Source organism: Carcharodon carcharias, chromosome 16 (genome assembly GCF_017639515.1).
Source record: "Carcharodon carcharias isolate sCarCar2 chromosome 16, sCarCar2.pri, whole genome shotgun sequence".
NCBI lineage: Eukaryota > Metazoa > Chordata > Chondrichthyes > Lamniformes > Lamnidae > Carcharodon > Carcharodon carcharias.
In genome coordinates, this window is record NC_054482.1 from 70913257 (window position 1) to 70941178 (window position 27922).

General features: G+C 46.8%; 1 protein-coding gene across 1 annotated transcript in view; it reads right to left on the minus strand.

Moving 5' to 3' along the window:
* Positions 1–27922, minus strand: part of agbl4 (AGBL carboxypeptidase 4) — a 1082368-nt gene that overhangs the window by 15912 nt on the left and 1038534 nt on the right. Inside the window, exon 11 of the mRNA XM_041207821.1 lies at positions 12072–12224. Within this exon, the coding sequence (XP_041063755.1) occupies positions 12072–12224 (153 nt within the window). The remainder of the gene's footprint in view (positions 1–12071; positions 12225–27922) is intronic.

Genomic DNA, 27922 nt, shown 5'->3' on the forward strand with positions numbered 1-27922 from the left:
CAGAGTAAGGAGGCATGGTGCTCATGTGTCCACCACAGCACTTCTGGAGTCCACATCAGGCATGGCTGGGTTGAGGAGATGTGGAGCCCTGGACCCCTAAATGTTTATGTTCTCTCATGCAGGTCTTGGCACTCCAGAAGGATGGACAGCCACAGCCATCCACCTCTGAGGAGGAGAAATGATCCTCAGATGTTACACCATCACATCATTCCCCACACCTTCCACCAGCACAGATACTCTCATGTTGATGGGAATGTGTTCGTGATTAGGTTCAGGGTCATAGACGCACCGGAGCAGTGGACAGATGCTGTGATAGCCGAGGTCATTGACAGCCAGAGACGGTGGGAAGCCAGGCCCATGCTGACCCCAGGCTAATAAGGCACCACAAGGAGTTGAGACAACATGGTACCGTCTGGAGTTGAAGCATGAGGTAAGGAAACATCTGGCAGAGCTACCAGAGGCTATGTATAGCCATGCGCAGGTGATGGAGTAGTCCATCCAGGCCATGAGTGCTGCTGTGTCTCAGCTCAGAGTCTGGCAATACTTATGGAGAACCAAATCCAGCAGACTAGTTAGTGGATGCCGGTGACGTGCACAGAGCTGCATACATCCCCTTTCTATGAATTCAATATGGCACTGGCAAAGCTGGATAGGTGCAAGTCACCTCGGATCTCTACCATGTCCTTGTCCTGCAGGGAGGTACAAATGTGCCTTTCAAGAGAGGAGGCGTGGTGGCTTTCTGCATTTGGGGGCTCCTCCCAGTGCACTCTGGGCACTGGGTAGAGGGGTTCCTTTGCCATTGACCCCAGCTCCATGAATTGCGATAGCAGAGGATGTTTCTGCACCTGTGCAGGAGTCCCTCAGCAGACCAGAGCCCTCCAGGCCTCACATCAGGAAGCCAGAGAACGGTGATCCTAGGGCATGGGGCATCACGTTCAGCAGCCTGCCTCCATTTCAGCTGCAAGCTTCATGGGAGCATACGTAAGCATATAAAAAAACACCTAGATGCTCTTGGGTTCAGGGGCGTTTAGGCTCTGCACCTATTAAGGCATGATACAGCGGTGTCATAAGTACAGTCGTTAGCCATCCATGAATTTCTTGCTGCCCTGTCATCTGTCAAATATATCCTTGCTCCCTCAGGTGAGCTGTTGGTGTTGGAGTTGTCCGCATCTGGTCAGTCTCTCACCTTTGTCAGTCCACATGGTGAAGCATAGGGTGAGGAGATGAAGTGTGAGATGAAAGAGGCAACAGGTAGTCCACATTAAGATAATTGCACTGATATTGATAGGGCATTATGGTTACAAGAAATGGGTATGTATGAGATCATCTTGAGCCCTCTTTGCGCACCTCTCAATGCCCAACATCTCCGATGCAAGGGGTTCCTCATCTTGTGCTGCCTGCTCAGCAGCCTCCTCCACACCTGACCTGCTGGGGTAGCTGTGGCAGGTCTTGTACCTCTCCTCTTCTGTAGTGTGAGGGTTCTTCATGGGCTTGAGTAGCCAAGCCTTCAATACGTAGCCCTTGTCCACAAGAATCCATTCCTGAAGACGTGCTGAAGGCCAGAAAAGCTGTAGCACCTGGGACTGTTGAAGTATATAGGTTCCACCTGAGCGACCATCAAGCTGGCCCTTGGTCTACTGAAGATGAGATTTAGGTGCCTAAACCGATTTGGTGGAGTCTTTCTGTATGCCCCAGTGAGGGTTTTGCGGATAATGGTGGCTGCAATGCATTGCACAATCTAGCACTGCAGAGGGGGAAAGCTAGCATTATGAGAACATCATTGATTACCATTCCTCACCCAACAAGGAGGATGTGGAGGAGTCTGCTGAACATGTGGCACAGGATGAGGAAGCCCTTGTACCAGAGGCAAGGGGAAATGATGCAAAAGGATGGCTCAAGACAATCTCATACATACCTCTTCCTTGTAAGCCTGATGACCTTTCAATATCAGTGCAATAAAACCTTACCTTAATGTGGATGTTGCCTTGTTCATCTCAATCCGCATTGCCCAGCACCCGGTTCATTATATGCACTGAAAAAGTTGTGTCATGGCTACCTCCCGGGAAGGGGCACACACAGGAATCAATTATAGCAGTGAGGAGGGATGATATTTTGGAAGGATCAACAAATGAGGCCATATAGGGTAGAAGTAAAAAACACAAAAGAGGAAAACACGCTGTTGGGTGTGTACTATAGGCCCGCCATCAGTCATGGAGAATAGAGATCAAATTTGAAATCAAATTTCAGAGAAATGTAAGAATAATAAGGCAGTAATAGTAGGGGATTTTAACTGCCCAAATATTACCTGGGATAGTTTTAGTGTGCAAAGTAGGGAGGGAGCAAAATTCTTAAGTTGCATCCAGGAGAACTTTTTAGCCAGCACGTAGAAAGCCCAGCAAGGGAGGGCGCAGTTCTGGACCTAATATTGGGAACTGAGCCCAGGCTGGTGGAAGGCATATCAGTAGGGAAGCATTTTGGAGATAGTGACCATAATTCAGTTAGATTTAGGATAGTTATGGAAAATGATAAGGTTGGGTCGGGAATATAAGTTCTAAACTGGGGAAAGGTTAACTTTACTAAGATGAGACACGATTTGGCCCAAGTGAACTGGGAGCAGCTACTTGCAGATAAAATTGTGTCAGAGTAGTGGGAGGCATTCAAGGAGGAAATAGCGAGAGTACAGGGCAAATATGTTCCCATAAAGACAAAGGGGGGGACCAAGCCTGGAGAACCCTGGATGTCAAGGGACATAAAGGTTAGGATTAAGAAAAAAAGAGAAGCTTATGGCAGATATTGAGGGCTCAATATGACAGAGTCCCTAGTGGAGTATAAAAAGTGCAGGCGGGAAATTTAAAAAGGAAATTAGAAAATCCAAGAGAGTGCATGAGAAAGCATTGGTGGGTAGAATAAAGGAAAGCTCAAACGTTTTTTAAAAATACATAAACAGCAAAAGAATAACTAGGGAAAGAGTGTGGCCAATTAGGGACCAAAGAGATAATGTGTGTGGACTCGGAAGACATGGTTACAGTCCTCAATGAATACTCTGCATCGGTCTTCACAACGGAAAAGGACAACACAGGGATAGACATCAGGCTGGAGGACTGTGCAATATTAGAAGAAATTAACATAGAGAGAGCGGTGGCACAAGCGGGTTTAGTAGCCTTAAAAGTGGATAAATCTGTAGGCCCAGATAAGTTGTAGCCTAGGCTGTTGAGGGAGGCAAGGAAAGAGATATCAGGGGCCCTGGCAGTAATTTTCAAATCCTCTCTGGCCACAGGTGAGGTGCCAGAGGACTGGAGGACTGCTAATGTTGTCCCGTTATTAAAAAAAGAAGGAAGGGATTTACCAGGAAATTACAGGCCAGTCAATCTAACTTCGGTGGTGAGGAAGTTACTAGAAAGAATTCAGAGGGACCACATATATCTGCACTTGGATAGACATGGATGAATCAGGGATGGTCAGCTTGGATTTTTTAAGGGAAAGGCGTGTTTGACAAATTTGATCGAACTTTTTGAGGAAGTAACCAGGAGTGTTAATGAGGGTAATGCCTTTGATGTGGTCCACATGGACTTTCGAAAGCCTTTTGATAAGGTCCCTCGTGGCAGACTGTTCAAGAAAGTAAGAGCCCATGGGATCCAAAGCAAAGTGTCATGTTAGATCCAAAATTGGCTGAGAGGCAGGAAGCAGAGGGTGATGGTAGAGGGTGTTTCTGTGACTGGAAGTCTGTTTCCAGTGGGGTTTGGCAGGACTCAGTGCTGGGGCCCTTGCTGTTTGTGGACTTAAATGTAGGAGATTTGATCAAGAAGTTCATGGATGACACAAAAATTGGTAGGATGGTAAATAGTGAGGAGGATAGTCGTAAACTGCAGGAGGGTATCAGTGGACTAGTCAGGCGGGCAGAGCAGTGGCAAATGGAATTCAACCCGGAAAAGTGTGATGTAATGGACTGGAGACAGCTAGCAAGGCAAGGGATTACACTATGAATGGTAGGACCCTGGAAAGTACTGAACATCAGAGGGACCTTGGTGTTCATATCCACAGATCCCTGAAGGTAGCAGGGCAGGTCGATGAGGTGGTTAAGAAGGCATATGGGATACTTGCCTTTATTAGCCAAGGCTGTAGAATACAAGAGCAGGGGGTTATTCTGGAACTGTATAAAAAGCTGGTTAGGCCACAACTGGAGTACTGTGTGCAGTTCTGGTCACCGGATTATAGGAAGGATGTGATTGTACTGGAGAGGGTACAGAGGGGATTTAGTAGGATGCTACCTGATCTAGAGAGTCTGAGCTATGAGGAAAGATTAGATAGGCTGGGGTTGTTTTCATTGGAGCAACAAAGGTTGAGAGGGGACTTGATAGAGGTGTATAAGATTATGAGGGGCGTAGATTGGGTAGATAGGAAGGCACTTTTTCCACCAGGGGGCATAGATTTAAGGTAAGAGGTAGAAGGCTAAAAGGGAAATTGAGGAGAATTTTTTTCACCCAGAGGGTGGTGGGAGTCTGGAACACACTGCCTGAAAGGGCAGTTGAGTCAGAAACTCTCACAACATTTAACAAGTATTTAGATATTTACTTGTGTTGCCATAATCTCCAGGGCTATGGGCGAAGCGCTGGAAAATGGGATTAGTGTAGTCAGGTCTTTGTGACTGGTGCGGACATGATGGGCTGAATGGCCTCCTTCTGTGCTGTAAATGCCTATGAGTCTATGAGTCTACCTGAAGGGTCCTGATTTGGTGGTTGCAGACTATTCAGGCATGGATCGAATGGAAGCTCTTCTGCTGTTGAAGGCTTGGTCCACAGGAGCCTTGATGGCCATGTTTGTACCATGCACCTGGGAGAATCCAGCAAATCCCTGAAGTTGATGGCTCTCTCCCCTGACTGTCAAGATCAGTTTGGTAGCATACATTGTTGCCAGCCTTCTTGAACATGGTATTGGTCACCTCTCTGATGCAGTGATGGCCCACAGCCTGGGAGATTTCACACAGTGCATCCCTGAACAGATCTGCATGTGTAAATGTTGAGTGCCACAGTGATCTTCAGGGCCATGGACACTAGTTATTCAACAAGGCCCCTGGGTCACAGCTCAGCCTGCAGCAAGGTACATAAGTTCATGATGGTCTTCCTTGAGTGTCTCATTCTTCACTGACACTAGCACTTGGACATATGCAGATAGTTGTGTTGAGTCCAGTACACTCTCTCCCCTGATAGGTCCCTCTTCAAGCAGCAGGCTGTTGTCACTCTCCTATGTGTGCTTCTCTGACCTGACCATTTGGAGGCTGGCTCTCTTGCTGCTCCTGCTTTGCAGCTACAGATGACTAGTCCTCCCTCCTTCTATGCTGTTCCTCCTCCTCATGGGGAGAGCCAGGAAGACTGGGTGGATCTGTGCCGAGCCAATTGGCTTCGCCCCCCTTCTCTTGTGCTATTCTTGCAGTCAATATCCCCTAGAACCCTCCCCTTGCTACTCCCTTTGGAAGCACGTGCAGCTGCACCTCTGCATCCCTTGCTGATTGTCAACCTCCCTACCCCTGTTGCCTATGGCATCCTAACACAACCATGCCCTACTGATACCAACCTTCCTTGACCACCTCCTGCTGCAGCTTCTTCTCTTAGAGGCCTTCAGCTGTTGACTGGCAATGGCTTCTACTCCCCACTGTTATCCCTCAAGCCAGCATATTAGCCTTTCAAAATGGCTGGCTGCCAGAGGCAGCACAGAGGCCTCACCTCATTGCAGCCACCTTTAACCCATCAGTACTCTGAAGGCCCATGATTCCCATGCACCATATGTGAGATACAAAATGCCCTGTAAAATTTCATTCAATCGCATGTAAATTCTGGTTAACGACAGAAAAATCTCAATGAGTCAAATCCCAGGGGATCCGCTTCCAAGTCCATGTTAAACTGAACTTCGTAAAAGCCAAGAAGGTGCCATTCCCGCATGAATGCCTTTCTATGTAACCTGATACCCCTACAAACACAGTCTATGTCAAAAATAACAGACTCAAATACCAAATGAAAACACAGTAAATCAGTAATGTGTGAAAGAGTCTTTATTCAATTTGTTCACACCTTACAATGACTTGCTCTTGCAAAAGGCTGGGGTTTTACATTGAAAAAGGCCAGCAGTCAGCTCTGGAAAATCTCTGTAATCTTTTTCTGCTTAGCATACTGTTTATGGATGTGCACAATCCACCATGTCATCAATGCAGTCAAATATGCTTTCTGTGCTTTCGTGCAGCAGTGGGAAATTGAGAGCTTCTCTGCAGCCTTTGCTCAACCAAGGAAGCAGCAGATGGGCACTCATCAGACTCTTCAGGGTCATTGGCCTTCTGGGGCTCCTCAAGTGAAGAATGTACTGCATCTACAATGGCATCATCTGTCAGGTCTATCATGCATTGTACAGCATCATCCACCTCCATGTAAGCTTTCATGATTGTCCCTGTTGGAACTCCATGCTGGCCTCCCACAGCCAAGTGAAAAGTGCCTCATCATCAGGTTGGTTGGCCTCAACATGCTCCTCCTCACTTTCAACGTCTTGTGCAGTCAGAACCTGTTTGAACCCAGTCTGGTGCATTCGGTTGGCAATTGTGACTTCCGTCACCATCTTCCATGCTTTTTTCATGAACATGGCCTTTTGTACAGTAGATTGAACTCCTGCTTCTTATCAATGACCTCAATAACCTAAGAAATCAACTGCCATCTGTAGAGGGTTTTCAGGTTCCCAATCACCCCCTTATCCATTGACTGGAGCTTGGCTGTGATAGCTGTGGTGTTGGGAGGCATGAAGAACAGTTTGGCACTCTTCAGCCAGCGATGTCAGGGTGTGTGTGGAAATTGCCTGATGATGATAATCTTCCTTTTCTTTCATTGATACACTTTGTCCACTTTCCTGATCCATGCCTCAAAAGTGCTGGAGATCAGCCAGGTGTTTTTGTTAGCTTCATACTGCATGGGTAGTGTCTTGACATTCACTAAACAATGTGGCTTCTTGGACTTTCTTACCACAAGAAGTGGCAGCTTTTTGGTGCCATCCATGTTGGCACAGACCATAGCAGGTATGCATTCCTTTCTCTGCTTTCCACCATTACACGTTTCACCTTTAAACATCAAAGAGCAATCTGGCAAAGATGGTAAAACAGTCCCCTTTCATCCATGTTAAAAATGTCTCTTGCTGCATACACATTCAAGATGTGGGCAAGACCATTTCGGAACCAATCATCTGTCATTGCTATTGTAAGTGCTGCACCCTCACCACTTACCGTCCAGAAGATGATGTCATGCCTTATCTTGAATTGGTCCAGCCATCCGTTGCTGCAGGTGAACCTCACATGGCCCAACTTCTTTGCCAGGGTGACTGTCTTTTCCTGCAGGATTGGACTGGAGATAGGAACGTTCCCTGCTCGGGCTGCTTTGAACCATATAGTGGAGCTTCTTCAACCTCAGGATATGCAGCCGTTCTCATCCACTTCCTTGCTGGGGAGAATTCCTGTTTGTCAAACAGTTCCAAGATGCTCACCTTGTGTTTCATAATCATAGACAAACTAGATGGTGCAATCTCCCACTCCTTCACAATATCCGCTTTCTGCTTCACATCACTTGCTGTATCAACTTCACCTCTTATTGACAGAGCATTCCAGTCAGCAGGCTGCCTCCACCTCTGCTGTGGATGTCCGGGGGCACCAAGACATAGTGGCAAGATTAGGAAGGTTAAGAAGATGTAGTTTCACAGCCTGGGCATGAGTGTTAATCACTTGTACATAATGTTCACTATTGTCAACAACTCTCAAGCATGTCTCCCTGTCTATGGCTCACTGTTCTGATGAGTAGTGTTTGTGTCACTCAGAGGTGAAACCATGGTTCCTGCAAAATATAAAGGCAGGTGGCTTAATCTAGGGCGTCTTCCCTGTGCTATGTGCAGCCTTTAAACCAAAGTATGGTCCAGCCTCACACTCATTGGACACATTACTGATGCATGCACCTCGATGGTGCTTATCATTGCTGCCAGAATATCGTGGGCAGGCGTTACAGAGTTGTGTCATTCTATCTATGTGCACTCAGCACCTTTAAAGTGGGGTTGGCCCCCATCTCATCAGCATCTGTGACCAGTGACTCTGTGCTCCTGAAGGGCTCAAGTACTGAAAGTGGACAAAGGATCAGGTGCTTTTAAAGTTTCATGGCTGCGTCTCCATAATATGACCCTGATTGCTGAGCACAAGTGAGTTGTCCTCAGCCAGATAGGAGTCAGCATTCTCTGAAGCTATGTGAAGATCTATGGAGTGTCTTCACTGCATGTCACCAACATCCACCTGCAATCTAGCAACTATTAGGCCCTCCACTTTGCCTCCATGACAGAAGCATTCTCACAGAGGGTATGCATGCTGCCATAAGCCAGACTGTAGTCAAACGTTCATAGGTGCAATTTGAGGACCTATAGTGTCTCCTCACTTCATGTCGTCATCATGCTCTACAAATCTAGCAGCTATCAGGGCTTCCCGAGCGCGACTGCCTTGTCTAGCCAGTGCGAGGACCTCCTCACCCTCATCCCCATTGACATCCCCCTCATGGGAAGAGACCTCCAATTCCTCCATCTCCTCCTCAGCCAGCTCCTCTCCCCGTTGCAATGCCAGGTTGCAAAGGGTAAAGCAGGTGACAATGATGCAAGACACCCACTCTGGACTGTATTGCAGGGCTTCACCAGACCAGTCCCAGCACTGGAACCTCATTTTCAACATCCTGATGGTTTGCTCCACCAAGTTGTGAGTTGCAGCATGAGCCTCGTTATACTTTTGGTCTGCTGCAGTCTGAGGCCGCCCCATGTGTGTCATCAGCCACATCCTCTGTGGATAGCCCTTGTCCCGGAGAAGCCATCCCTGCAGCCTGTGTGGACCCTGGAAGACATCAGGGATCTGTGAGTGACTGAGAATGTAGGAATTATGGACATTCCCTGGAAACTGCATGCAGACTTGCAAGATGCCTTTGTGGTGGTTGCACACCAGCTGCACATACAGCGAATGGAAGCCCTTGCGGTTGATTTAGTTGACTGCCTGTTACGACAGAGATCTGAGTGCCACATGAGTGTAGTCGATGGCATCCTGCACATATGGAGAACCTGAGATCTGGGCAAATCCAATCTTGCATCCTGGCTTTCCAGGTTCTGGGCAAAACGCACAAAGTTGTGTGCCCTGGTGAAGATGGTGTCCATGACCTCATGGAAGCATATGTGGGTGGAGGCTTGTAATATCACACAGAGATCATCTGTGGAGTCCTAAAAGGAGGCACTGGTGTAAAAACTGAGTGTCGTGGTCACTTTCACTGCCATGGGCAGTGGATGCCCTCCATGTCCCTGTGGCACCAAATCTGCAGCAGCTGGCAGATGTGACTGACCACTTCCCTGGACATGCACAGTCTTCGGCTACACTGGTTCTTGATGATCTGCAGGAATTAAAGGTGGCTTGTATAGACCATGGGTCTAGCGAGGTACCGAACAGTGACGGCTCACTGGTTCTTCAGCAGCATGTGCGGGAGCCCCAGCCGCCCCTTCTTCCTGAGGGTGCTGCTCCTCCCTCTGCACAACCAGGTGCCTCCGTTGCTCTCTTCTGCTTTGTCTCTGCTCTCTGTACTCCACGAGGCATATAGCTAGGTCACCAAGCTCCATGATCCTTGGGCATTCCTCCTGCAGGATGAAAGACAGAAACACTTGGGTTAGCTTGGATGTTCTAAGAATCTCTCTTGCTTAAGCCTGAAGGCTCCTTAACACATTCCAGTGAGTGCTGGCCACCACTTGGATAGCCAGAGTTTAGGGCGCTGCATGGCTGCCTATGACCGCACCCACCTCAGCCCCACTCCACCTGACTGATTGGCAGCAGCTTTGCCCACTGGACTGCATGCTGTGTACAGCAAGGCTGCACTGTTAGCTTGAACCATGGGTGAGACTGGTCCAAACCTGAATTATAACATTGCAAGGGGCTGTGAGCACCTCCACCAGTGACTGCTCCATGGCCAGCTTTACAAGGAGATTGTACAACATACCCAGCTGCCCAACTGTTCTGCTGTCCACTAAAATGCTCATTAGTTTGCAGTCTATGCCCGAGGGCTGAGAAGTTCAGGAATATTTGGTGGCAATATCATGCATCTGCATTGCTTGAGTGATAAGCTAGAGGCCTGACTCCAAGCATGTCAATGTGGCTATGCCTGACCTGTCTCAGCTGTGGAGGAATGGTCACTTTATACAAGGATTCCCTAATGTGTGACCACTTCCCTTCCGCCCCCCCCCCGCAAGTGCTTGTGCACTACCATCAACCACAGTGCAGCCCTTGTACATCCCCCAAGATGCCACAACCACAGTGCATCATTTGCACCCTCCAAGTCACCTCAACTGCAGAGCAGCCCTTTCCCCCCGAAGTCGCCTCAACCACAGTGCAGCCCTTGCACCACCCCAACTCGCCTCAGCTGCAGTGCAGCCCTTGCACCACCCCAACTCTCCTCAGCCACAGTGCAGCCCTTACCCCACTCCTCCAACTTGCCTCAACTGCAGGGCAGCCCTTACACCCCTGCCCCCCCCTCCCAACTCACCTCAACCATAGGGCAGGCCTTGCCTCAGCACCAAATGGTCGCTGGGAAAAACTGACTTGCCTGTGCCCTCACCTAAATGTGCGGTGCCTCAAACTTGAAGTCCAACAGGCGACCCTGGTGAGCGCTGTGCAATGTTACGGTGCACTCACCTCTGCATTTCCCTTGAAGTGCAGCCCACCAAGTGCACACCTTATATGTGAAACAAGTCGGTGTGCAATCACACTGACGTGCCTGGATGATCCAGCGTGGGGGGATGATTCCAGCAGGTTGGGCTTATAATGACACACATGTGTACTACCATGACATCCAAAGGTGGGAAACGCAGCCCTCCATTGATTGGTGGAGCGAACAATTGCAATCTAGTTTCACGGTAGCGTGAAACTGCTTTTTGGCTTTCTTGCCATATTTTCCACTTATGCTGCCAAACACATCCGACGCGGCGGGCACGGAAAATTCTGCCCTCAGTTCTTGTCACTCTAGCCTAGAAATTAGTCTGAGTGTGTACAGCCAGTTCATGCCAGAACAGAGAAGCCCAAGGGTCAGTAGAAACTGATCTTCACTGGATGGGTTAATTTGTTTGTGTAGGAAGGATCAGAGGAAATTGATTTGTACAAATTTTGTATTACTTTGTTGTATATAATTTCCTTGACTTCTATCTATATCGACTTGACTTTCTCCTTTTTTTTGTGTGTGTACCTTTCTAGAACTGTTGTCCTTGCTAAGACTTTGATGTCACTGCCAACCTAGTGCTCAGTCAACAGGAGGTATCTGGCTGTGAGTGTAATGCACTAGATCAAGTTTTTCTCCCCTCAAGGTAAAATGTTACACTTCAGTGACATGTTTAATCTAAGAGTCAACTTCAAATCTACATGCTCAGGGTTTTTGCAGAGCTTCAATTTGCATATTAAACAATCAACAGCAACACCCACAAAAATCCCTTTGTAAAAATCTTGGTACAGCACATTCAGACCATTGTTAAAGAAAACAGTCAACATATTCCAGGGAAAAAATGGAGTTTTGCAAGTAGATGAAATATAAATATGCTTTAGTTCTTTTAGTAATAAATTCTACTACTATTTTGCTGTATGAAAGCTATTTTTCAGTATTTTCATTCTAGCACTAAGTAATTAGTTACTTTGAGTACAGCGTAGTGCTAAGTGATTAATCACAGACACAAGTAGAGTTTAATTAATGGTTTTATTGAATGGGGAAGTTAATCATGAATCTGTCTTTCTAAAATGCATTGATAATTCAGCTACACATAGGATCTAAATACATTCTTCCCCGTGGTTACTTATTAATTGTTGTGTAATGGGAGTTACTTTACCAAAGACATATCCATTAATTATGGACAAATTCCTGTAGTATGAATGAAATATTTTCTAAATAAATAATAAAAACCTCAAGCTAAGAAAGTTGCCACTGCTGAAGTGAAAACAGACCTGTAAAAGTCTGGTAAGCCCATGAAATAACTATTCTAGTAATTAAAGAAAAACTGCTTACAAATGAAAAATCTTCAGCATTTTGGCACAGAAGCCTGGGAAAGACTGCTTGCCTCTGGAACCTCTCTTCATCCTCAAAGATGTTTCCATACATAAATCCATTCATCATAGTTGAATGAGCATGGATGTCAATGTAGAATTCCATGCTTGCTTTCTGTTAGAGAGGATAAAAGTCAATATGAGATCTAACTTGGAAATACATAAACCAGCTTCAAGGTTGAAAAGTTTAACCAAAAGACTTTAACTTTGCCTTCCTGAATAAATAAAGGTCAAGGCTTTGGGAGATTAATCCAAATGGGAATAAAAGTAAATTGTGATAACCAGTTGTCTGTGAAATTCTGAGAATGGTATGGTGGGTGAACTTTAAGGGAGTTGCAACTTACAGTCACCTTAAATTCACAATTCTGTGGTTTGGGGTGAAATATGAAATGATGCAATAGATACTTTATAGGAATTGTCTTGATGCTTAATTCCCAGAAGTGTCACTTGTGCATCAGCTGTGGAGAGAGTTTACTGAAACTGTAATTACCTGCAAAATAACAAGACTCCAAATACAGTGGATAATGTGCTCATTTTTATTCAATGAGCCAAAGAGGAACATTATTTTACCATACTGACATTCATTATGAAAAAATAAAGAAATTTTACATAAAGTGCACAAAAAAGATTCCCTTTTTTAAGTACTTTGATTTTAAAGTCTTTCCTCATAACAAATTTTCCAATATTCTTTCAGCAGTTATCTCGGAAAGTACTGCAGATGCATTAAGGTTTTATCTGTATCCACAGCTATATTGAGCTTTCTACATCACTGAACTGGGCTCTGCAATGCAGGATTTTATATAATACGTTTTTTAATATATTTGTTTTGAACTTTTGAGCAATAAATAATGAACTTCCGCTCCCCAGTGGTTTCTGCTACGATATTTAAATAAAGCAAAATCCAGATTTTGAAAAGTCCACGATGTATCAGGATAAAGCAATTTTAGTTGGTAGCAATGTAATAAACAACATATTTAATCAATAAAAAGAAATGCACTGAAACTGTAACTCAAAAGCAAGCGATAGATAATATACATGAACATCACAACATTATCTATTCACGACAACACTTCTATTCCTAAGGTCATAAACACATACTGGAGCACAAGCAACTCTGTTTTAAATTCCGTTCACAGCAGAAGCAATTTCCTAGTGTGCAAAGTGCTGTCAGCAGCTCTGATGTTTGTGTATGAAATATAGACAATATGACTGGCCCATCGGCAGCCATGTCAGGCTGATGGATGGTGCCTGTAAAGAAGTAAAGCGGCTGCTGTTAGGGCCAGTCTATCAGAAGCTTGAAGGAGATTCAGACTTAATAGAGGTAAAACTCTTCTAATCGGCAAATTTCCTCAGATGATAGGAAAAGGACAAATCTGAAATATAAAGTGCAATTTCCGCCTCTGGTGTAGTACAGCACAGCATAGACAAACAGACATAAAATACAATGGGTATGTCCATAAGCTCAGCTAATTCAGGACGTGTTCAGGATAAATTAAATTTGCACATATCACAGCTTATTTATATTTTATATGCAACACCATTTCTTAAAAATATCTGAAGCTCTGACAGTAGACTTGTATATGTCAAGCTGCAAGCATGCACGCTGATGAATTAAAGACAAAATGGCTTTAAAGGATTGTATTCATCTTTTTTTGACAGACCCAATACATTTGTTTCTGCTTAGAAATTAATTTTGTAATATTAACAAAGGTCAAAATGAACTACATAGAAGTCTCAGGTATTTCTTCGTCTTCAACAAATTATCTCAGTTGGTTTTGTCAGATATAACTTGATAATATTTGGATGATATATGTTAGTGGGAATCAACTGATCAAATGAATTCCTTTTAAATTCAATGTATATCTAACAGAAGCTACTGAGCAATAAATGATTTCCTTTTTTTCTATTTCAGGGGAATTGTGTTCGGGATATGTTAATATTTATTAGATTTATTAAAAATGTTGACTTTGGCTGAATGATAATTAGAGATGAAACCACCAGGTAATATGGTCACAAATTGCTACTGTAATTTTAAATAAGTAAAAAAAAATCACATTGCGTGGTTCTGAGGGAGCAAAATTCTTATTTTTTCTGAAAACAGGATAAATGCATATTTGTTGGCCAAAAATAATGACACATGCAATTCCTGAAAAAAGGAACAATTAACTTCAGTTTAAAAAAAAACAGATAATCACAATACACCTGAAGTGACGTTCTTGTACCATATATGGGACAGCTAATAAGTAACTTAAATAGTGTAAGTATCAGAAAGTTTATTAATCCAGCTGTGGAATGATCCTAGCCAACAGATCAACATTATCAGGATACATTTTGGTTATGGCATCAATTTCAAGTCCTTGTAAATCCTGTAACTGTGTGTTATAAGAATATTTTTGACTGGGGAGAATTGCTCCTTAAATATGCAAAGGGAAAGTAAGTATGAGAATTTGTCATTGTACAGTGAATACTGTCAACAATTCAAAGGACATGGGTAGCCAGAAGCAAAAGATTACATAAACTTAAAGGAATACAAAGGTATGTCACGAATACCACTATAAATTAGAAGCACAGAACATGATGAAAAGTTGCAGCTGAAGAAACGTTAGCAAAGATGTATGAACAAAAATGTAACAGAATATATGAGGGAAAATAGCAAATTACATATATATGATGATGGGAGAGGTAATGGGAGGAATCATCCCAGATTTGTACTAGGTGCAGCAGTGGGCAGGAAATACGACGTTTTACCTGTCAGCCACATTGACGGATTCTCATGCCGTATCGTTCCAATCCCACCACATTAATTATGCATTCCCAGGAAACACGCCATTTCGGTGGTGGGCGGGTTGGCATTCGCCCACTACACCATCACCTCAATGCTTTATCACACCGGGCGCCATATATAAAGTGCAGTCGCACACACACCTCTCAGTGCTTCCAGCGAATGACTGCTGCATGGAAGACATGGTGCCAATAGGCAAAAGGACTACAGCCCCAGATTTATTGACGTATCCTTCAAGCACCTTTTGGATGCAATGGAGGCTCGCTGTGATGTCCTCTACCCCCGCTCTGGCTGCAGGATGGGCAACAACATCACCGATCCAGCTTGCGGTCAGCAACAACACCCTGCAAAAGAGGACAGCCAACCAGTGCCGCAAGAGGATGAATGATCTCCTCCTTTCCACAGGGCAAGTCATTCTTCTCATCACTTTCAACTCACACTCACAAACCCATCACACATCCACAGGGACCTCACTCGTTGCCTGTTCAAGGGACATCACTATTCATTCTCTCACACACCTATGCCCTCATCCCATCCATAGGACTGCTCACCACTCACCTATGCCACGCATACTTATGAACTGGCCTGGCAGGCGTCCTGCTTACACTCTCTCCATCTCTATTCATGCAGGACAAGCTGGCACACAACAAGAGGGAGAGTCGCAGACTGGTGGAGGAATGCCTGAAATCAAGCCTCACGGACTTTGGAAACAGAGCCATCCAACTGGCTGGTGAGAATCTGGACCATTCATGTGCTGATGGTGAGGTCGGCAGTACTCTACCAAGTGAGGGTCCTGTAGTGCAACATCCATCAGATAACAATGCTGTGAGTGATGTGTCCTCTTTCATGTGCCACTGTTATGCAATAATTATCTCCCCTTGCTGTCGCAGGCACATCTGGGAAACATCCAATGGAATCCACGACCCAGGGCCTCCAATCAAACCCCAAAGAAACCTCTGAAGAGGATTCTGAAGACAATCTCCTTGAAGACCCCCTCACAGCACTCACCCACACCCTCCACCAGTGCAGAGACACACACCTCGGTGGGACCTAGCTTTAGAGTAGCCTTGGGATCACAATCTGGTGAGCATATTGCAATTTCTGATCCACAGCAGGGACTCCCCAGGTGTCCAGCACTTGGAGGACTACTGGAGGCCAGAAATTTGCTGAGTCCGAGTTAGGTGACGGTCCTCTGGACATGGTCATACCTCAGTTGCTGGAGCTGCAAAGGCAAACTCAGAAACATCAGGAAGAGATGTCTGCTGCACTCCTCAAATTGCACAGCATGATGAAGGAGTCCCGTCCACCTTCAGGTTAGGGTGATAGTGCCAGCATGCCAATGCACCGAGGTCAACACTGATAGGATGGTGGCTATCATTGAGACCTTGGTCCAGGACATCGCTCCTGCACTGCTGCACGGGCTGAACTTCATCGCAGACCCTATCATTGGCCTCCAACAGTGTGTACACAAGTGGGATGTGGGGCAGCTCAATCTCACCCCAGCTTCCCCTTCTCCTCAAGGAGTCAGCCAGGGGCCCTGGCACCAAAAAGGAGGAGGATCAGCAGGTGTACAGCCTGAGGCCGGCCACCCAGATGACTCCAGGAATGTCTGGCCCATCTGAATCTCCTCTTCCTGTGACCTCAGCAGCTCAAGTTCCACAGGTCGAAGAGGTGCCGCTGCCACACAGCAGGACACAGAAAGCAGGCCAGGACCCTCCAGGTCTTGGACCTCCAGAGGACACACACCAAGGTCATCACAGCCAGGGTGTAGCAGTAAGCAGGCTGCCTCCACCTCTGCTGTGGATGTCCAGGGAGCACCAAGATGCAGCAGCAGGGTTAGGAAGGTTAAGAAGATATAGTTGCACGGCCTGGGCACAAGTGTTAATCACTTAAACGCAATGTTCACTATTGTAAATAAACTCTCAACAATGTCTCCCTGCCTATGGCTCCTTGTTCTGATGAGTAGTTTTCATGCCACTCAGATGTGAAATACTTCTGCACAAGATAAAGGCAGGTGTCTCAGTCCAGGGCCTCTTCCCTGTGTTTTGTACAGCCTTCAGACCAAAGTGATTGCCCGGCCTCACACTCTCTGGACACATTACTGATGCCTGTACCTCGATGGTGCTTATCATTGCTGCCAGAATGTCGTGGGCAAGCGCCACAGATTTCTCTCATTCCCTCTGTGTGCCTCTTAGCACTTTTAAGCTGTGGCTGGCCCCCATCTCGTCAGCATCTGTGACCAGTGACACTGAAGGAGTCAGATGCTGAAGGCGGACAAAGGATCAGGTGCTTTTAAAGTTTCATGGCTGCATCTCCACTATATGACCCTGATCACAGAGTGCAAGTGAGCTGCCCTTGGCCAGACAGGAGTCAGACATTCTCAGAGGCTATGTGAAGATCTATGGAGTGTCCTCACTGCATGTCGTCATCATCCTCCTGCTATCAAGTGACTATTAGGCCTCCACTGCATCTCCATGAGAGGAGCATTATCACAGAAGGTATGTGAGCTGCCATAAGCCAGATTGTAGTCAAATGTTCATAGATGCAATATGAGGATCTTATGGTCTCCCCTTACTGCATGTTGTTATCATCCTCCACAAATCTAGAAGCTATCAGGTCCTCCCAAGGGAGCTTGCCTTGTTTGGCCAGTGTGAGGGCCTCATCGCTGTCATTGACGCCTTCGAGAACTTCCTCACCCTCACCCCCGTCGACATCCTCCTCATGGGAGGAGAACTTGAGCTCCTCTATCTCTTCCTCAGCCAGCTCCTTTCACCGCTGCAGTGCCAGGTTGTAAAGGGCGCAGCAGGCAACAACAATGCGTGACACCCTCTGTGGGCTCCTGGGCTCTAAAAGACCACTCTAGGCACCAGAATCTCATTTTCAGCATCTGGATGGTTTGCTCCACCAAGTTGCAAGTTGCAGCCTGAGCTTCGTTATACCTTCGCTCTGCTGAAGTCTGAGGTCACCGCATGGGTGGTTTCAGCCACGTGCACTGCGGGTAGCCCTTGTCCCCAAGGAGCCATCCTCGAGCTTATCTGCCCATGCAAGCAATGCAGAGACATGAAGTGCCACCAAGTGCTCCAGAGCTTTTCACCCAGCCTCTGTGGACCCTGGAAGACATCAGGGGTCTGTGAGCGACTGAGAATGTAGGAGTCGTGGACACTCCCTGGAAACTATGCGCAGACCTGCAGGATGTGTTTGTGGTGGTTGCACACCAGCTGCACATTCAGCGAATGGAAGCCCTTGCGGTTGACATAGTTGACCGCTTACTGCGACAGAGATCTGATTGCCATGTGAGTGTAGTCAACCACACCCTGCACATGTGGGAAACCCAAGATCTGGGCAAATCCAATCGCTCTTGCATCCTGGCTCTCCTAATCCCAGATGAAATGCACAAAAATGCCCACACGAAGATGGCATCCATGACATCATGATGCATTTGTGGGTGGAGGCTTGCGATATCACACAGAGGTCGCCTATGGAGCCCTGAAAGGAGCTACTGGCTTAGAAATTGAGTGTCGTGGTCATTTTCATGGCTACAGGCCGTGAATGCCCTCCATGTACCCATGATGCCAAATCCTGCAGTAACTGGCAGATGTGACCGACCAGTTCCTTAGACATGCGCAGCTTTCGGCGACACTGGTTCTTGGTCAACTGCAGGAATGAAAAGCAGCATTTATCAACCCTGGATCTAGCTAGGCACAGGCCACCAGCTGTGGCTCTTCAGTGGAGTATGTAGGTGCCCCAGCCGCCTCTTCTTTCTGAGGGTGCTGCTCCTCCCCCTGTGCAGCCAGGTGCCTCTGTCACTCTGTTCTCCATTGTCTTTGCTCTCTGTACACCACGAGGCATACAGCTAGTTCACCAGGCTTCATGTTCTTGGTGTTCTCCTCCTGCAGGATGAAAGAGAGAGAGGGAGACGTGTGGGTTAGCTTGAGTGTTCTAAGAACCTCTCTTGGTTAAGTCTGAAGGCCCCTTGATGCATCTCAGAGAATGCTGGCCACCACTTGGATGGCCAGAGTTTAGTGCGCTGCATGGCTGCCTGAAACCCCACCCTCCTCCACCCCACTCCACTTGACCAATTAGCAGCAGTTTTGCCCACTGTACTGCATGCTGTGCTCTCAGCTCAGGCACAAGCATTCTCCTAACCTCCATTACAAGGATGCGCTGTTAACTTGAACCATGGGGGAGACTGGTCCAAACCAGGATGATGACATTGCAAGGGGCTGTGAGAGCCTCCACTAGTGACTGCTCCATGGCCAGCTTTAGCCAGGAGATTGTACAACTTGCCCAGTCATCCAACTGTTCTGCTGTCCACTAAAATGCTCATTAGTTTGCAGTCTGTGCCCTAAGGGTGAAAAGGTCTGGAGCACTTGGTGGTACTTCATGTCTCTGCGTTGCTTGCATGGGCAGATAAGCTAGAGGCCCGATTCCACGCATGTCAATGTGACTGCATCTAAACTATCTCAGCTGCAGAGGAATGGTCACTTTACAGAAGGTTTCCCTAATTCGTGGCCACATCCCCGCCTCCCCCCCCCAACCACCCTGCACATGCTTGTGCTCTACTTTCAACTGTGGGGCTGCCCTTGCACCAACCCCAAAGTCACCTCAACCGCAGGGTAGCCCTTGACACTCCCCCCATCCAAAGTCGTCTCAACCGCAGGGCAGCCCTTGCCCACTCACCCCCGCCATGTCGCCTCCGCCTTTAATTCCAACGCACGACCCTCGCGAGCACTGCACAATGTTACTGAGCACTCACCTCTGAGTTCTCATCTAAATGCAACCCGCCAAGTGCACGCCTTATATGTACTGCTATGAAGCACATCGGCATGCAATCAAGCCAACATGGGCAGACGATACAGTGTGGGGTGATGATTCCGGTGGGCTGGATTTATAATGATATGCAGATGTATTATAATGAGGTTCCCGACGTCTGACGGTGGGAAACGCGGCCTGCCATCGACAGGCTGAGCGGACGATCGCAAAGTGGTTTCACGATGTCGTGAAATTGGTTTTTGGCCTTCTCACCATATTGTTTGCTCAAGCTGCCGAACATACCCGACGTCAGTGGGCATGGAAAACTACGCCCGATGTAAGATGTAAAATGAAAGGAATCTGTGCGTAAATCACTGTGTATTAATTCTTAACTGCTTGTAGAAGTAAAACTGGCACATGATCAGGGGGCGCAAAGTGGAACAGGTGGTGGATCTGAAAGACTTTAATCCATGGTCCTCCCTATGACTAAGCTAGTTCCAAATCATTTGGGAGAAACAGCTTGAAATTTGTTGGAACTTTGGAGCTTGGAAGACAGCAGAAGACTTACTGTAGATCATATAAGAAACCTCCAAAAATCCTCCCAAAAACAGGGATCGAGTTATATGCCGACTATAAAATGTGAACCACTGGTATGGGTGTGCGTGATCACCATTTTGTCAGGTGAAAAATAAACAAAACACTGGTAATAGATATTAAATTAATGTGGCACAGTTTACTGAATGAATTAATTGTAAAAAAAATGCCTTTAATCAAAACCAAATCGTGGAATTGTCCCAGATTTACCCGCAAGTCGCAATGGCAGCTTTTTGCGCTGTATCGTCCCATTCCCGCTTCATTAATTATGCAGCCACAGGAAACACGCCATCTCACTGGCGCCGGCCCCTGATTTGCCCACCACGGCATTACCTCGCTGCTTCCTCGTGCAGGGCGCCATATTTAAACTACAGTTGTGCGCACACTTCTCAATGTTTGCAGCCTAGGAGGGCATCAGTGAAGACATGGCCCCAAAAGCCAAAAATAATGCAGCCACCCAATTCAGTAATGGATTCCTTGGGACCGTTGAAGCCGACTGCAATGTCCTCTACCCCAATCTGGCTGCAGGATGTCCATCAATCTCACCACTCCGGCTTGGGAGGCATTGGCAGAGATGGTCAGTGCCAATGTTGCACGCAAGAGGTCGACCATCCAGTGCAGAAAATGGATGAATGATCTCATCCGTGCTGCCAGGATAAGGCAACCATCTCATCAATCTAAACTCACACACTCACAAGGCCATCGCACATTCACTGGCACCTCACTTACTGCTAGCCCAAGGGGCATCACCACTTACTCTCACACACACCCTCACAACCCAATCTGGCCACATCTCCTCTGGAGACTGCCTCCTCAGCCCTCACCATCTTGAGGCCACTTGCACAGATCAACATGTGCCCCCAAACACAGCCTGGAATACCTCAATTCCTCAGTACAGTTCTCATCCTGCAGCCACTTCCCTTACTGAGGCCACTTCTCCCCCCTTCCCCAAGCATGCCCTACCCGTGCAGCCAGTGCAAAGCCACTCCCACCTTACTGATGGTCTGATAGGTAGAGACCTGCCCATGAACCCCTCTAAAAGGGATAAGGTTGTGCCTGAAGAAAGGCAGGCAAACAAACCTTGAAGTCCGGAGTGAAGCTTGCTAGGTGCTTGCTAGGTGCATCCTCAGTCGTCCACCCGTTGTCTAGGACATACACAAAAAATCCTGCAGGGAACTTGAGCCTGAATTTATGCCACAAAGGAGAGACTCTCAATCATGGCAAAAGTGGTGGCCAAGCACAGAAATCCTCAGACCCGCACCCAAACAAGGCACTTCCCATTTTTACGGTGGTTGGAATCGGGGCAGGCTGGTGTTCACGCATGCACAGTCGATGGAAGCAGCTGGCCATTTCAATTATCAGCTGCCTCCAGTAAGTCAGATTTTGGCATCCCTGTAGTGTGGAACACAATGTGTGCAGAGCAGACCAGGTCAGAGTAGGTCTGTTCTTTGTCCATTTCCTTAAATAGCCAAGGGTACCTCTTTAGAGAGGTAAGGTACCCCTGTAGAATTATCTTAAAATTTGTGTTTACTGCCCCAGAAGTGTCAAGAACTTAACTCTAACTGTCTTCTCATCATTCAAGGGAGTGGGAGGGTGGAACAGAAAATCTCCCAGGGTGATTTTTTTGGTGCCCCTACTGACTCTTGCACCCAGATGCAAGGAAGTACTTAGTGCTTTTGAAGGGTGCATTGCGATTTGTCTGTGGGGGCATAGAAGATGGGTATGTCATCCTCTCACATAGAAGCCAGTCAATATGAACAGCCAGAGCCCAGAGAAAGGACTGGAGGTCAGGAGGAAGAGGTTATGGCATGACCACCAGGAAGGAGGAGAGGGAGGACAGCCAGGTTCAGCCCTGTGGGCAGGGAGTTCAGACCTAGGACATCAAATCTCAATATGATGGAAAGCCAGTGCTGAATGAGACTTAGGTTGATCCATGAGGTTGTGACAGACATCTGTTGCATCATTCAGCAGCAACTGGAGCCACAAACTATCAACCTGCATGCCTGGCCAGTGGCTGAGAAGGTAACCATTGCACTAAACACTATGCTTCTGGCTCCTTCCAGGGTTTATCAAGAGACCTTGCTGGTATACCCTAGTCATCAGCACAATGCTGCATTAAGGCTAATGCTCTGTTTGCTCATGAGGGGGAGCACATTAGCTTCCCTATAGATTTGACATTTCAGATGCAGAGAGCCATGGCCTTTGTCCAAATTGCAGGCTTCCCTCAGGTGCAGGGTGTCATAGATTGCATCCATGTTGCATTAAAGGACCCAGCTCAGCATGCCGAAATCTTTGTCAACTGAGTCGTTTCACTCAATCCAATGTCCAGGTGGTTTGTGATCACAATATGGTCTTTCTTAAAGTGTGTGTAAGGTTCTCGGTCAGCTGCTATGACTCCTTCATACTAAGGAGTTTGCAACTCTATTTCAGCCACAAACGCAGATTCATGGTTGGCTCCTAGATGAGAAGGGCTACCCATTAAGAACTTGGCTGATGGTTCCCTTTAGGAACCCACAATCTGAGGCAGGTAGCAATAACAACAGCAGCCACGACATCACCAGAAGTACCATCGAGCAGGGCACTGGCATTTTAAAGGTGAGATTCGGGTGTCTCAATCACTCTGGATGAGCTCTGCAATATGACCCAGCGAGGGTTTCAACAATAATTGTTGTATGCTGCATGCTGCACAACATTATGCAGTGGAAGGGCCTCCAAATTGATGATGATGAGGCCACGAGAAGCTACCTCTGAGGAGAAAGAAGGTGAGGCGGAGGAGGAGGAAGTCCTATACTTATTGCCAATTCTGAAACAGATGAGGTCCCTGCCAATTGCCGATCAGCAGGAAGGCATGGCCATGTAGCCAGGGATTTTTTTAAAAATTCATTCATGGGATGTGGGCTTCTCTGCCTGGGCCTAAATTTATTGCCCATCCCTAGTTGCTCTTGAGAAGGTAGTGATGAGCTGCCTTCTTGAACCGCTGCAGTCCATGTGGTGTAGGCACACCCACAGTACTGTTAGGAATGGAATTCCAGGACTTTGACCCAGCGACAGTGGAGGAACGGTGATATATTTCCAAGTCAAGGTGGTGAGTGGCTTGGCGGGGAACTTCCTAGGTGGTGTTCCAAAGTATCTGCTGCCCTTGTCCTTCTAGATGGTAGTGTTCATGGGTTTGGAAGGTGCTGTCTAAGGAACCTTGGTGAATACCTGCAGTGCATTGTGCAGATGCTATACACTGCTGCTACTGGGTGTCAGTGGTGCAGGTAGTGAATGTTTGTGGATGTGGTGCCAATCAAGCGGGCTGCTTTGTCCTGGATGGTGTCAAACTTCTTGAATGTTGTGGGAGCTGCACTCATCCAGGCATTCAGGTGGGGAGTATTCCATCACACTCCTGACTTGTGCCTTGTAGATGGTGGACAGGCTTTGGGGAGACAGGAGTTGAGTTACTCGCTTTCAGCCTCTGACCTTCTCTTGAAGCCACAATATTTATATGGCTAGTCCAGTTAAGTTTCTGGTCAATGTTAACCCCCCACCCCCAGTATGATGATAGTGGGTGATTCAATGATGGTAATGCCATTGAACAGCAAGGGGCGATGGTTGGATTCTCTCTTGTTGGAGATGGTCATTGCCTTATACTTGTGTGGTGTGAATGTTACTTGCCACTTGCCAGCCCAAGCCTGGATATTGTCCAGGTCTTGGTGCATTTGAACGTGGACTGCTTCAGTATCTGAGGAGTTGTGAATAGTGCTGACCATTATGCAATCATCAGTGCACATCCCCACTTCTGACTTTATGACGGAAAGAAGCTGATGAACCAGCTGAAGATGGTTGGGCCTAGGACACTACCGTGATGAACTCCAGCGGTGATGTTCTGGAACTGAGATGATTGACCTCCAACAACTGCAACCATCTTCCTTTGTGCTAGGTATGACTCCAAACAGTGGAGAGTTTTCCCCCTGATTCCCATTGACTCCAGTTTTGCTCGGGATCCTTGATGTCAAGGGCAGTCAATCTCACCTCACCTCTGGAGTTCAGCTCTTTTGTCCATGTTTGAGCCAAGGCTATAATGAGGTCAGAAACTAAGCGACCCTGGTGGAAGTGAAACTGGGCATCAGTGAGCAGGTTATTGTTAAGCAAGTGCCGCTTGATAGCACTGTCGATGACCCCTTCCATTACTTTACTGATGATGGAGAGTAGACTGATGGGGCGGTAACTGGCTGGGTTGGATTTGTCCTGCTTTTTATGTACAGGACATACCTGGGCAATTTTCAAGAATTATGAATGGGTGCTTTTTTTCCTAAAAGGTTTCACAGATGCTATTGTTACTGTAGGGTTCATTGGTGCTGCACATTGTGTATAATGGGTAAATGGGCAAGTAAGGTCCATCAGTTGGCATGGACGGTATGAGGGGCCATTTGGGGTGGGTGGGGGCATTTAATTGGCATGGGGGCATGGAGGTGGTGCAGGGAGTGTATGGCGGACTAATGGGGTGTGAAGGTTGAGGGTTAGAGAGCCTAAAACATAACCAAACAACTTGAACAAAGTCCCAGGTAGCCAAGGCAGGACTTTTAACCAGCCTGCCTCGACATTCGGCTGCTCCCATGACCACCTCCAATCTGCTTCCAAGGGCAGCAGGCCTGCACTCGCCCCCTCCCGGAGTAAAGATCGTGTCATTCGGGGCACTTTCTTCTGAGGCGGATGCAGCAAGCTGGAAAATTTCCCGACTCAAGCTATCTACCTCAATAGTGAAAGTTCCGGCCTTTTCATCCTCTTCACAACTTGCTTTCCTACCTACCTTGCATCATCAGCAAACTTGGCTACAATACAGTTGGTCCCTTTTTAAAAATTCATTCATGGGATGTGGGCTTCACTGGCTGGGTCAGCATTTATTGCCCATCCCTAGTTGCCCTTGAGAAGGTAGTGGTGAGCTGCCTTCTTGAACCACTGCAGTCCATGTGGTGTAGGCACACCCACAGTGCTGTTAGAAAGGGAGTTCCAGGATTTTGACTCAGTGACAGTGAAGGAACAGCGATATATTTCCAAGTCAGGATGGTGAGTGACTTGGAGGGGAACTTCTAGGTGGTGTTGTTCCCATCTATCTGCTGCCCTTGTCCTTCTAGATAGTAGTGGTCCTGGGTTTGGAAGGTGCTGTTGAAGGAGCCTTGGTGAATCCCTACAGTGCATCCCTTCATCCAAGTCATTCATATAGATTATAATTGGCTGAGGCCTCAGCACTGATTGCTGTGGTATTCCACTCATTGCAGTTTGCCAATGTGAAAATGTTTCCTGTTCATTAGCCAATCTTTTATCCAAGACACAACGGACCAACTGACCTCCTTCTGCACTGTAACAATTCTGTGATTTGATCACTCCCAACACCATGCCCTCTTGTCTCTTGCACTTATGTGGCACTTTTTATTGAATGTCTTTTGGAAATTCAGATGCACTATATCTACTTGTACCCCTTTATCCACCTTGTTTGTTACATCCTCAAACAGCTCTAATAAACTAGTTAAACATAATTTCCCTTTCGCAAATCCATGTCTAACTGTATCATGGGGCAGCATTTTCCCCCCGTCGGGGGGATTGTGTGGGAGCGGGTGGGGGTTCCCAATCGGTGGGGGCATGCTGCCATTTCACGTGGGCGGGCCAATTAAGGCCCACCCAGCGTGACGTCCGCCCGGAAGCACTGTGCGCTCCCTGCGCAGACAGGGTGGATTCCCTGAGCAGGTCTATATGCTGCCTCAGGGAGATCAGTTGAAGTTTTAAAAATTTATTGAAGGTGAGGAAACATTTTCCTGACATGCCTCCTCGTGTGACACTGTCACATGAGCTGGGACATGTTCATTACTTTTATTCAAAAATTTTCCGAACATTTTAAATCCCTCATGAAACCTCATCCCACCCGTGGATGAGGTTTCCTGCTTTTTCGGAAGGCCACCTGGGCTCTTCGCCTGCCCACCAACCTTAAGGTTGGATGGGCAGCCCATTAATCATTTTAATTACTTTTTTAATGGCCTTAATAGGCCGTTGACAGGTTGGCGGGTGCGCGGCCGAGTCGGCTGTGCGTCCGCTGAACTGAAAATCTAAATGACCGGGTGTGATGTCGGGACGCACGCCCGATGTCACCCCGTGCCATTTTACGCAGTGGTGAGTGGATCCCGCCCCCGCTTGTCGACTGGAAAATGCTGCCCATGATTTTCTAAATGTTCTGTCACTACCTCCTTAATAATGGATTCTGGCATTTTCTCAATGACAGGTGTTAGACAAACTGGCTTATAGCTTCCTGCTTTCTATGTCCCTCCTTTCTTGAATAAAGGTGTTACATTTGCGGTTTTCCAATCCGATGCTACCTTTACAGACTCTAGGGAATAGATTGTGCATTACTAGATTGAAGATAGTTTTATCCTTAGTTGGTTCCACCACATATTGTTCCAGGAAACCACCATAAACATTCTACAAATTCTTCTTCCAGACTAGCTTTGCAATTTGATTTGTCAAATGTATATGGAAATTAAAGTTCCCTACAATTATTAAATTGCTTTTGTTACAAGCTCCAATTATTTCTTCCTTAATGCTCTGTCCAATGTTATAACCACTGTTAGGGTGTGTATAAACTACTCTCACCAGTATTTTCTGACCGTTGTTATTCCTAATTTCCACTCTGATTGATTCTACTTCTTGATCTTCCAAGTCAAGATCCCTTCTCACTACTGTCCTTAGGTCATCCTCCATAATCAGGGATATTTCTCCTCTTCAATTCTGTCTGCTTTTTCAAAACCTTGTGTACCCTGAAATATTTATTTCCCAACCTTGGTTCTCAAGTAACTATGGGTGGAATTTACCCATGGTCCCCGTGAAACTGATTTGCATCTGCTAATGGGATGCAGTGAAGGCCTGACTGGACTTGCTGCCTCCCCCACCTGATTGTCTATGCCATCAGTGGGAAATCATTTTGGTCCAGAACACGTCTGGACCAACGTGGCCTATATATATCAGCGCTTACCTGAAAAAGGTCTGGGGCTGCCTCCGGAGTTCGGGATGGAGACCTCCAATGACCATGGGCCCTGGAACACGCAACAGTGGGTGGGGGGAAGCATCTACCATGTGGATCTTCCAGCTTCAGTGTCTTTGAGGAGGTCCATCTTCCAGTTTCACGTTGTTCCTGAAGGTCCATCTTCTTTCTTCAGGGGGTCCATCTTATTTCATCGCAAACCCACCCCCCCAATGCATATTTAACAAGGCTAGGATCACACGATATGGGTCAAATTCCCAGCAGCCTCCACAACAGGAAACACTCCCCATCCCTGCCCCTACCAGGGGACTTAGTCCAGGGAGGGAAAATTCTGCCCTGTCTTTCTGTAATAGTGATTTGATCTGACCCAGTTATCTTAAATTGTCTTTACCAGTTACTACACTGTACCATTGCCTCAACTTTTCTCTCTAGACTCCTAAATATCCCTTCACCTAACCCGTCCCCACCTTATTACTTCCTTACCATAGCCCTAGTTATACAACTTGCCAGGACATTGATGCCAGTCTGGTTTAAATGATCAGAGAGATTTACTTTGAAACTGAAATTTGTGCAATGTTACAAAACAAAGAACTTATGGTGGTAAAGCAGTAGGCACACCACTAGATTAGCCATAGTCATGTGCACACATTAATTTATTTTCGTATAAGCTATA